The sequence below is a fragment of the Molossus molossus genome, unplaced genomic scaffold (genome assembly GCF_014108415.1).
Source record: "Molossus molossus isolate mMolMol1 unplaced genomic scaffold, mMolMol1.p scaffold_m16_p_2, whole genome shotgun sequence".
NCBI classification, from domain to species: domain Eukaryota; kingdom Metazoa; phylum Chordata; class Mammalia; order Chiroptera; family Molossidae; genus Molossus; species Molossus molossus.
The window spans coordinates 103,812,701-103,825,431 of record NW_023425355.1 but is presented as its reverse complement, the minus strand read 5'-3'; the positions used below and the strand labels follow the sequence as shown (position 1 = coordinate 103,825,431).

General features: G+C 37.8%; 1 protein-coding gene across 1 annotated transcript in view; it reads left to right on the top strand.

Moving 5' to 3' along the window:
* The window catches only part of CLCN5 (chloride voltage-gated channel 5), a 217,573-nt gene that overhangs the window by 155,901 nt on the left and 48,941 nt on the right, over nt 1-12,731 (top strand). The window contains exon 4 of the mRNA XM_036270578.1: nt 10,384-10,530. Coding sequence (XP_036126471.1) covers nt 10,384-10,530 — 147 coding nt within the window. The remainder of the gene's footprint in view (nt 1-10,383; nt 10,531-12,731) is intronic.

Sequence of the window (12,731 nt, the reverse complement as noted above, 5' to 3'; positions counted from 1 at the left end):
TACAAGAATGCCGTCGATTTCTTGATGTTAATTTTGTATCCTGCTACTTTGCCAAATTCATTTATTAAGTCTAATAGATTTTTGATGGAGTCTTTAGGGTTTTCTATGTACAATATCATGTCATCTGCAAATAATGACAGTTTCACTTCCTCCTTTCCAATTTGGATCCCTTTTATTTTTTCCTCATGTCTGATTGCTGTGGCTAAGACTTCCAGTACAATGTTAAATAAGAGTGGCGAAAGTGGACATCCCTGTCTTGTTCCTGTTCTTAATGGAAATGTTTTTAGTTTCTGTCCATTGAGTATGATGTTGGCTGTAGGTCTTTCATATATGGCCTTTATTATGTCGAGATATGATCCCTCTATTCCTACATTGCTGAGCGTTTTTATCAGAAATGGATGCTGGATTTTGTCGAATGCTTTTTCAGCATCTATTGATATGATCATGTGGTTTTTATTCTTCATTTTGTTTATGTGGTGTATCACTTTTATTGATTTGCGAATATTGTACCAGCCTTGCATCCCTGGGATGAATCACACTTGGTCATGGTGAATAATTTTTTTGATGTATTTCTGGATCCGATTTGCTAATATTTTGTTAAGGATTTTGGCGTCTATGTTCATCAGGGATATTGGCCTGTAGTTTTCTTTCTTTGTAGTGTCTTTTTCTGGTTTTGGAATTAGAATTATGCTGGCCTCATAGAACGTGTTTGGAAGTCTTCCTTCTTCTTGAATTTTTTGAAATAGTTTGAGGAGAATGGGTGTTAGTTCTTTTTTGAATGTTCGGTAAAACTCCCCCGTGAAGCCATCTGGGCCTGGGCTTTTGTTTGCTGGGAGAGTCTTGATTACCTCTTCAATTTCCTTAGTTGTTATTGGTCTGTTCAAGTTTTCTATCTCTTCCGGGAATAGTTTTGGGAGACTGTGTGTTTCTAGAAATTTGTCCATTTCGCTGAGATTGTCGAATTTGTTGCCATATAGTTGTTCATAGTAGTTGTTAACGATCTTTTGTATTTCCGTGGTGTTGGTTGTTACTTCTCCTCTTTCATTTCTGATTTTGTGTATTTGGTTCTCTCTCTTTGTCTTTTGGTGAGTCTAGCTAAGGGTCCATCAATCTTGTTTATCTTTTCGAAAAACCAGCTCTTTGTTTCATTGATTCTTTGAATTGTTTTTTTGGTCTCTATGTCATTTATTTCTGCTCTGATCTTTACTATTTCCTTCCTTCTACTTGCTCTGGGGTTTTCTTTTTGTTTGCTTTCTAATTCTTTAAGTTGTAAGGTTAGACAGTCAATTAGAAATTTTTCTTGTTTTTTGAGGTAGGCCTGTAATGCTATGAACTTCCCTCTCAGAACTGCTTTCGCTGCATCCCATAGATTTTGTGTTGTTGTGTCTTCATTTTCATTGGTTTCCAGGAAGTTTTTAATTTCTTCTTTGATCTCCTCGGTGACCCATTCATTGTTTAATAACATGCTGTTTAGCCTCCATGTGTTGAAATGTCTTTGCATGTTCTTGTTGCAATTGATTTCTAGTTTCATGCCATTGTGATCTGAGAAGATGCTTGATATGATTTCAATCTTCTTGAACTTGTAGAGATTTAGTTTGTGTCCTATCATGTGGTCTATCTTTGAGAATGTCCCATGTGCACTTGAGAAGAATGTGTATTCTGTAGTTTTGGGGTGTAATTCTCTGTAGATATCTATTAAATCCATTTCGTCTAGTGCTTCATTTAGAGTCTCTGTTTCCTTGCTAATTTTTTGCCTAGAGGATCTATCCAGTGCTGTCAACGGGGTGTTGAAGTCCCCTGCTATGATTGTATTGTTGTCGATTTCTCCTTGGAAGTCCTCCAGAAGATTTTTAATATATTTTGGTGCTCCTATATTGGGTGCATATGTTTTTATCAAGGTTATATCTTCCTGTTGGATAGATCCTTTCAATATTATGTAGTGGCCTTCTTTGTCTCTAGTTATGGTCTTCATTTTAAAATCTATTTTATCAGATATGAGAATTGCTACCCCAGCTTTTTTTTGCTTTCCTTTTGCTTGGAAAATTTTTTTCCATCCCTTCACTTTCAACCTATGTGAGTCTCTTGTTGAGAGGTGGGTCTCTTGTAAACAACATATAGATGAGTCATGCTTTCTTATCCAATCAGCTACTCTGTGTCTCTTTATGGGAGCATTCAATCCATTTATGTTTAAGGTGGTTATTGATATGTACTTATTTATTGCCATTTTTGTTTAGTGTGGTTCTATTTTTCTTTCCATTTCTACTGCTAATTACAGCAGTCCTTTTAACATTTCTTGCAGTGCTGGTTTGGTGCTAATGTATTCCCTTTGCCTTTTTTTGTCTGGGAAGCTCTTTATTTGATCTTCTATTTTGAATGGTAGCCTTGCTGGGTAGAGTAGTCTTGGATTCAGATTCTTGTTTTTCATGACTTTGATTACTTCATACCATTCTCTTCTGGCCTGTAGTGTTTCTTGTGATAAGTCAGCTGAGAGCCTTATGGGGTTCCCTTTGTAGGTAACCTGTTGCTTATCTCTTGCTGCTTTTAGGATTCTCTCTTTGTCTTTAATTTGTGGCATTTTAATTACTATGTGTCTTGGTGTGGGCCTGTTTGGGTTCTTCTTACTTGGGACTCTCTGTGCTTCTTGAACTTGAATGCCTTCTTCCTTCACCTAATTAGGGAAGTTTTCTCTCACTATTTTTTTGAATATATTCTCTATCCTTTGCTCATTTTCTTCTTCTTCGGGGACTCCTATGATGCGAATATTATTACGTTTCCAGTTGTCCCGTAGTTCTCTTAAGCTGTCTTCCTGTTTTTTAATAGTTTTTTCCTTTTGTTTTTCTGATTGGTTGATTTTTTCTACCCTGTCTTCTAATTCACTGATCCGGTCCTCAGCTTCCCCTACTCTGCTTTTTAAACCTTCCAATGTGTTTTTCATTTCTGATATGTCATTTTTTATCTCTTCTTGTTGGTTTTTAATTTCCAATTGGCTTATTTTCAGTGTCTCTATGTCCTTACTCATGCTGTTCAGCTTCCTCAAGATCATGTCTCTGAATTCTAGCTCTGTTAACATGCCTAATTGCTCCACATTGATCTCATCTTCGGTGGAGGTGTCTTGCTCTTTCATTTGGCTTCTGTTTCTGTGTTTCACCATTTTGGCTATCACTGTGGGCTTTGGAGCCTGTCAAGTTCTCCCTGTGGGTGTTGGTGTTCTGCTGTTTGTGACTCCCTCTCCTGTGTTTAGATGAGCGAGGGAGGACCCACGTTGAACACCACTGTCAAGTCTTACTTTCCTGGTTAAAGTTGCCAGCCCAGGAAACATACTGTTGTCCTCTAGCTTTTTGCCTGGAGGCTAGCAGTCTAGGTTAATTGATGAGTTTGGGGTTGTCAGTTGATTGAAAAACTCCCTCTGGTGCTCAGCCAAGGGGCTTTCAGGAGGGTGGGGCAGATTCTGGTTGTTAGTGAGCCTCAATTAACACTTCAATGGCCCACAGGGTGGGGTTGGATCTCCGGGGGAGGGGCTGCTGCCTCTCCTCAGAGCCCTGGGAAGGAGCAATGTGGCCACCGTCCTGAGTGGCTGCACTCAGCCAAAGCTCTGAGCGCCCTCCAAACCCCGAGTGTCCCGTCACAGCTCCAGTCCAGTCTGCCCTCTCTCTACCGGAGCCCAAGGTGAGTGGCTGTGGCTGTTTCAGCCTCTGTCCCGGCTGCGCTGTGGAGCCGCCTGGGAGTGTAACCCGAGGGCGCCGCTTACAGTTAAGGTTGCTGCCGAGCAGACCATGGGCTCCCAGCTCCCTCTCGCGCCTTCGCAAGCCTACCAGGATGGAGTCAGTGTCCCTCGCTGTATGGTCCTCCAAGCTGCTTTTCTGTTGGTTTTTCCCGTCGATTTGTCTGTGTTATAGTTGTAATTCCAGTTTGGTTCTGGGAGACGGTCTGTGTAGCACCGTTCACTCCGCTGCCATTTTTCGGTCTCCACACTTACCTCTTAAAATCATGTTTTTATCACGTTGCTCCTCAAAAACCATAGTGACTCCATTGGCTTCCCAGGTCCTTCATGATAAATCTCCATCCATTTGCTCAAAGAAACCTACCCTGTCCTCTAGTCAAGCACAAATACCAGCCTCATTCTCATCTTAAGCACTTTGGCTATTTTTAAAAAATGTATCTTTGTTGTTGAAAATATTACAGATGTCCCTCCTTTTCTCCCCCATTAACACCCCCCACCCCCCCACCCCGCCTTCACCACCCTGTTGTGTATAATTAAGCACTTTGGCTATTTTTTAAAAATGTATGTTTGCTGTTGAAAATATTACAGATGTCCCTCCTTTTCTCCCCCATTAACATCCTCCCCACTCCCGCCCCCCTCCCCGCCTTCACTGCCCTGTTGTGTATAACCATTGGTTATGCATATAAGTTGTTTGGTTTATCTCTTCCCGCCACCCACCTCCCTTCCCTCTGAGGTTTGTCAGTCTGTTCCCTGTTTCCATGTCTCTGGATCTATTTTGTTCGTCAGTTTATTTTGTTTATTAGAGTCTCCATATAAGTGAGGTTGTTTTTCTCTGACTGGCTTATTTCACTTAGCATAATACTCTCCAGGTCTATCCATATCTTCTTAAAGGACATACAAGTAGCCAAGAGACATATGAAGAAATTCTCAACATCACTAATCATCAGAGAGATGCAAATTGAAACAACAATGAGGTATCACTTCACACCTGTCAGAGTGGCTGCCATCAACAAATCATCAAACAAGTGTTGGCCAGGGTGTGGAGAAAAGGGGACTCCAGTACACTGCTGGTGGGAATGCAGACTGGTGCAGCCACTATGGAAAACAATATGGTATTTCCTTAAAAAATTAAAAATGAAACTGCCATTTGACCCAGTGATCACACTTCTAGGAATATATCCTAAGAAGTTTGAAACACCAATCAGAAAGAATATATGCACCCCTATGTTCATAGCAGTGCTATTTACAATAGCTAAGATCTGGAAGTAGCCCAAATGTCCATCAGTAGATGAGTAGATAAAAAAGCTGTGGTACATTTACATAATGAAATACTATGTAGCTGAAAGAGAGAAAGATCTCTTCCCCTCTAGATGACATGGAAAGGCCTTTGGACATTTTTTCCCTTCGTCCTAGAATAACCTTTCTCTTCACTGAAGCCCTCTCTAGCTTACAATTTCCTCTCCATTTTCTGAATGTCAATTGCATATTTATTCTAAATGTTTAATACTTAGCTATTGTGTAATTGCATTATGTAAAAATTTTCTCAACTAGATTATAAATTCCTTGAGAGTAGTGATAAAGGTAAGTAATGCTTTTTGTATCCCCCATTCCCTCCCCTCATAGTACAAGGCATAGCTTTATTGAGTGTCAGCCATATAAATATGTTGATTGGCTGTTAATGCTTCCTTTCTAACTGGAATCCTCCTCAATAGCATTTATTGAACATGTACTCTGGAACACTAAGTTGCTGGAACAACAGAAATGAGAAGGATATAGTCACAAGACTCAGTGGAAGAGATTATGAAATCAACACAGATAATCTGAACAAAGGGGATGTTGTAGGAAAAGCCTGTTTGAACTGGCCTACGTGAACTGAATGGAATTTTACCAGGTTGAAAAGAGGATGATAGGCTGGATGAAATTCCAGATAGAGTATCTGGCATAAACAATGTCATGGAGGCATAAAAGTACATGGACTACGTGGAGTATAACAAATTTGTAGTAGGAGGTAAGTCTATCTGGGTAGATGAGATTTACATTTGATAGGGCTCTGAATGCCATGAAAAGAAATTTAAACTTGATCCTATATAGGCAATGGGGAGCTAGGTTATGATTTTAAATGGAAAGTGTCACACATACACCAAAACATTTCTCTGATTGTTCTCTTCCTTATGCCTCCATTATATGACAAGGCCTATTTCTAACCCACCAGTTGGGATAATAAATCAAATTCCCTTACTTTGTTCTTGGCCTACTGTAAAATCTGGCTGACCTCAGGATTGTGGCCATATAGAGGTTTGATTTATTCCAGATGTGCCATTCTCTAGAAGGACATGTTATAGTGAAGCCCCAAAGTATTATGGAAAGAGCCCTGGGCTTAGAGTTCAACTAGATGTGAGTTCAAATCTCAGCTTTAAAGAACTTTAAAAGGGGGGATCAGGAGGAGGGTGTCAATGGGGGAAAAAGGAGAAACATCTGTAACAAAAATAAATTTAAAAAACTTAAAAAAAGAACTTTAAATGATTTCCTCATTTTTCTGCTGTTTTAACTCTTTCTCTTGAACCTCTTAATATCTGTAAAATAAAACCAAAGACTACCAGAATGGATTATGCATGGGCAAATACCACTTTGAATTTTACTGATTATGTTTATTTCCTTTGTTGAACACCCATTTATAATATCTGGTTTGCTTGATTTACTTGCTTCTTCTAATTTTCTTTTGTTGATCCTTTATTTCTATGTACTTATTAAGGAAGCACTTTATAACCCAAACAGTGAACCAGATAGCTGTTCCAGGAAATGTTCGGAATGAGGCAGCTCAATTTAGCTGAATTGTTCTGTGTCAGTGGGTTACAGGAAGGAGTTTGTAAGGTCCCTATGGGGAAACTGGTAAGTTTTCCAGCTTCCCCTTTGTTGAATCTTCATCTTGTATCGTCATTAATTTGTTTTAATGCATTCCCAGAACAATAGTTACACCCATCTGAAAATATGACTACAGGACATGTCCCACAGCCAAACATAAATTATTTTTGGACTCCTCATACATTTTCTTTCTATGATTTGTGTGGCTAATGTAGAGTTGCTAGAGCTGTGTATTTTAAATCATTTCCTGAATGAGACATGTAAACAGTGGAGAGAAAGGGAAAGGATTCTGCATCATTTTGCAAATTGTCTTGCTTCCTTTCAGTGCTAGTCACTATATGGAATTCATGGGGATTGAATAAATTTAAACAAAAAGAAAACCTCCTGAGGTGTGCTACTCTGTTAGACTCCGTTCTTCTCATCAGCTAAAATGGTGCTTGTTTTCAGCTAAGATTTCTAGAAACCTGGAATACCTATTCTTGACATTAAGTGCTTTTTGTAGGTTCATTGAGTGTAGTAAATCCCAGAGTTAGACAAATATTAACTGCAAATATTGACCCTAATGCCACCTGCATTTTAAAGGGAAAGTTGATGTGGAAGGTAAGGACAGGGAACATGCCTTGTTTGGACTTTATTTTTTGTGTTCAAGTTAATGTTATTTCCACTAGTTCCCCCTCACCCCTATTATTATCCTATTAAGTTTGAAGTAGCAACAGAAGTTTCAAGTGGAGTTCTTGGTAATTCAGGACTGGAGCTGGAGGTAGAGATGAGAGTTAGAGATAGTAGGGTTTTTAAAGGATAAAATTAAGTTCAGTAGTCCCCCTTTATCTAATTTCACTTTCTGTGTTTCTGTTACCCATAGTCAAGTATGGTTCAGAAATATTAAATGGAAAATTCCAGAAATAAATAATTCATAGGTTTTATTTATTTTTTATTATTTTATTAATTTATTTTTGTTACAGAAGTTTCTCCTCCCCCCCCCCAGACATCCTCTTCCCCATCCCGCCTCCCCCCACTCTCCCCTAACATTGTTGTCTATGTCCATTGGTTATGCATACATGCATATAAGTTCTTTGGTTCATCTCATTAATTCATAAGTTTTAAATGACACATCATTCTGAGTACCATGATGACATGTTGCACCGTCCTATTCCATCCCACCCTGGGGGGTGAATCATCCCTTTGTCCAGCATATCCACTACCCACCTCATTTGCCATATATGTTATCTCAGAGGGAGAGACCATATTCATGTAACTTTTATTACAGTGTATTGTTATAATTGTTCTATTTTATTATTAGTTATTATTGATTTCTTACTGTGCCTAATTTATAAATTAAAGTTTATTATAAGTACTATGTATAGGAAAAAACAGTATATGAGTGTTTGGTACTATCTGTGGTTTTAGGAATCTACTGGGGGTCTTGGAACATATTCCTCATATTTAAGAAGCAGGGCTTCTATAAATCAGAGTAAGGTGGGGAAGGAGCTGTTATCTCAGTCAGATCCTGGGCAAAGTAGAGGGACTTTTTTAAAAAACTAGAGTAAAAATACTTCTTCCTGGATGAAAAGAAGGAGAGACAGAGAGAGTCGGGATTTCTTATTTGTTGTTAGTAATCAGAAAAAAACTGTTAAGGGACCTGTGGGAAGTAAGGTTCCCTAGAAGTGCAGCTGAGACAGGAAATTTGTGTAAGTGCATTGTTGCAGGAGGGCTTTGAGAAGGGGAGTGAAAGGAGCAGGAGAGAACAGAGGGAAGAGTCCAGTGAGAATGAAGAATTGGGGAGCAGTGAAGGAACTCCACTAAGACCACAAAGCATGAATTCTTAAGTGTCCTAGGCTCATTTGATCCACATAGCATAGTTAGTTTTTGTAGCTGAGGCAATAGTTTAATGATCAATAATTTTGTACATTATCAGTACCTTTGGGTAAATGACCCTACCTTCTCTATATGACCATATGTTACCACATCAGCATGGTAATGTTCCTGAGGAACCTATTGTTTACTTCACATCTGCACAGAGTTCAAGTTATTTGTGCATATTAAGGATGGATATTGGAAATGAATTTCTTTTATTTATATATTTCCTTATCCATAAGTGAATGGCAGGTTTCCCTTGGAATATCTTTTCTCTTGGTTTCAACTATCACCTTGATATTGCTAACTCCCAAATCTTTGTCTCCCAGTCTTCATCTCATCTGACCTACCCAGCATCATTTTTGTATCTGTCCCACTATCCAATAGTGATTTGTACATAGCAGATGGTTCATAAATGTCACTCACACTTCATTCAGGATGGTCTGTGGTTACAAGTGAGGCATTGTGAAATTGAACACATGATTTAGAGTTTAACTTTTTAAAACACTAACCTGCTAAGTTACTTATCCTCTCTGAGCTTCAGTTTCCTTATCTGCACTAGAAGTGATACTGCCATAGCATAGGAACTTCAGAAAAATTAAGTAAAAGGGTTCACTTTAAGCACATAGCCTGAAAATTGATAAGTGCCTGATAAATGTTGGTTCCTTCTTTATGCTTAATGTTTAAAATATTTAAATTATCTGCTATGATTCCAATTTTTCAGGCCTATTGCTTAATTTGTCCTATTCAGTTTTACCACATTCATCACATAAGATTCTAATAACCTAGAGTAAGAAGTTTCTTTTAAAGTGTTGTCTCAGCCCCGGCCTGTTTGGCTCAGTGGTTGGAGCATTGGCCTGCAGACCAGAGAATCCCAGGTTCGGTTCCCACTAGGGGCACGTAAAAAAAAAAAAAAGTGTTGCCTCAGCTACAAAATATTAGTTGCCTAATCCAATAGAATTTTGCTGACTATGATTCTCAATCAAGATTTCATTAAAAAAATTGAAGAGTGGGTAGGGTAGATAATGTAAAGTTGTCTATAATGATGGTTTTTAAAAAAATCAATATAGTAAGAATTCTTTGAGTAAAATTTATATCTGAAGTTTTACACTTGGTGGTAAAAAATGTTTCATCTTTCAGATTAAATTCTTGAGGGGAGAACAACATTGAATGGTACAGTATGCCCCCAAACCCCAGTATTTCTGTGCATGTATGTTGTGTTAGGAGCTCTGGGAGACTTGGAGGCATGAGATTATGTTTCTTTTCTCCCAGATGGCTAGCACATTTGTCAATACTGATGTGGTTTTTACTTTGATTACTTGTGAACTATTATGAGTTTTATACATGTCTTCATTTGCTTTGTTTGCATTGTTCTAAAAAAAAATTCTATCAGCTACATGGTAAGGTTAGAGGTACATTACATCTGGAGGGTAACTAAATATACTGAGTAATTTGCATGTCTATATTGTCAAAATAAGAGTATGAAAAAAGACATAAGAATAAATGTAACCCAAAAGGTGAAAACTACCCACATGTCCATCAACTGATGAATGGCTAAACAAAATGTGGTATAACCGTACAATGGGTATTATTAAGTCCTAAAAAGGAATGGCATACTGATACATGCTATAACACGAATAAGCCTTGAAAACATTATGAGAAGTGGAAGAAGCCAGGCTCAAAAGGCCATGTATTATATGATTACATTTGTATGACATACTGGGTACAGAGTTCCTGTTTGGGATGATGAAAAATTTCTGGGAATGGCTAGTGAAGATGATTGCACAATATTGTAAAATGTACTTAATGCTGCTGAACTGTCTAGTTTAAAAATGGGCCAAATGCTAAAATTTATATTATGTGTATTTACCACAAATTTAAAAAGAATAAATGGTAAGGGGCTTGGAAGCCGTTATAATAAGCCTCCTGTTTTTCTTTTTGCACAGGAGCCATGGATAATAGAGGCTTTCAGCAGGGGTGTTTCAATAGCTTCCAGAGCAACTCCAGTGATGAAGACTTGATGGACATACCAGGGACAGCTATGGATTTCTCCATGAGAGATGATGTTCCACCTTTAGATGGAGACATAGAAGGTATCATTATTGCTGATGACAATTTGCTGTTTTAAAAATTATTTTTAATGTACGTATAGTAAAATTTATTTTCTGCTGTATAGTCCTGTGAGTTTTAACTCACGTGTGGATTCTGGTATCTACCACCACCGATGGGATACAGAACAGTTTAATACTCCTTTTGCAGTCAGATCTTCCTGCCACCAACCCTTGGTAACTACTGATCTGTTCTCTGCCTCTATGGTTTTTCATTTTTGAGAATGTCGTATGAAAATGGAGCCACATAATGTTCCTCTCTCATATCTCTCTCTCCTCTCCTCCCTCTAAAAATCAACAAAAACTGATCCTCGGGTGAGGGTTTTAAAAAAATGGAACCACATAGTATGTTACCTTTTGAGACTGACTTCATTTACTCAGCTTAGCGTCTTGGAGATTCACCCATTTTGTTTGTTCCTTTTTCTGGCTGAGTAGTATACCATGGAGTGGGGTTGCTAGGTCGTGTGGTAAATGTGTGTTGAACTTTATAAGAAACTGTCAAACCATTTTCTAGAGTGACTACCATTTTGCATCTGAACTAGCTATGTATGATAATTCCATTTGTTTGACATTCTCGACAGCTTGGTATGTTTTGCAAATTTTTATTTTAGCCATGCTAATAGATATGTAGTGTTATCTCATCATGGTTTTAATTTAATTTCCCTAATGGCTTATGATGTTGACCGTCATTTTATGAGCTTATTTGCCAATCTTATATCCTCTTTGATGAAGTTTCTGTTCAAATCCTTTCTTTTTTTTATAATTGATTGTTTTAAATATCTGAAACACATTTATAAAATGAGAATTCCCCTCATCTGTTATTTGTTTATCCAGTAACATCATTTTTTTCAATGGCTGCATACAATTTTATAGTATAGCTATACCACAGTTTATTTAACCAAGCTTTTATTGATGCACATTTCAGCTGTATCCAATGTTTTGCTACTACAAACAGTGCTGTAATGAACAACTTTGTGTGTGTGAGTGTGTGTGTACACACATATCTTTTATATATATGAAAGTGTTTCTGTACCTAGAGTGTATAAGACTGCTTATCACCTCACACCTGTCAGAATGGCTATCATCAATAAATCCACAAATGATAAGTGTTGGCGAGGATGTGGAAAGAAGGGAACCCTCATGCAGTGTTGGTGGGAATGCAGACTGGTACAGCCACTGTGGAAAACAGTATGGAGGTTCCTTAAAAAATTAAAAATGGAACTGCCTTATGACCCAGTGATTCCACTTCTGGAGATTTATCTGAAGAAATACAAAATACTAATTCAAAAGAATATATGCACCCCTTTGTTCTTTGCAACATTATTTATAGTAACCAAGCTATGGAAGCAACCCAAGTTCCATCAATAGAGGAGTAGATAAAAAAGCTGCAGTACATATATACAATGGAATATGACTAAGTCATAAAAAAGGATGAAAACTTACCATTTACGACAGCATGGATAGACCTAGAGCAGTGGTTGTCAACCTTCCTAATGCCACAACCCTTTAATACAGTTCTTCATGTTGTGGTGACCCCCAACCATAAAATTATTTTCATTGCTACATAATAACTGTAATTTTGCTACTGTTATGTCTTAGGTGACCCCTGTGAAAGGGTTGTTTGACCCTCAAAGCAGTTGCGACCCACAGGTTGAGAACCACTGACCTAGAGGGTATTATGCTTAGTGAAATGTCAGTCAGAGAAGGACAAATACCATATGATTTCACTTATATGGGGAATCTAAAGAACAAAATAAATGAACAAACTAAATAGAAACAGATTCATAGATACAGGGAACAGACTGATGGTAGCCATATGGGAGGGGGGTTGCAGGACTGGATGAAAAAGGTGAAGGGATTAAGTAGTAAAGATTGATAATTATGGAATAGTCACAGGGATGTAAAGTACAGCATAGGGAATATAGTCAATAATAGTGCAATAACTATGCATGGTGTCAGAGGGGTATTAGATTTGTTGAGGTGATCACGTAGTAAATTGTATAATGTCCAGTCACTAGGTTATGTACCTAAAACTAATATAATATTGTATGTCAACTGTAATTAAAAAATAAAAAAAACATATTTTTAAAAATAAAATAAAATAACCTACTTACCACTGACAAAAAAACATCTACAAAAATTTTATATAGCTAGGTATATCACCCATTTCTTTAGTTACTTCTGAG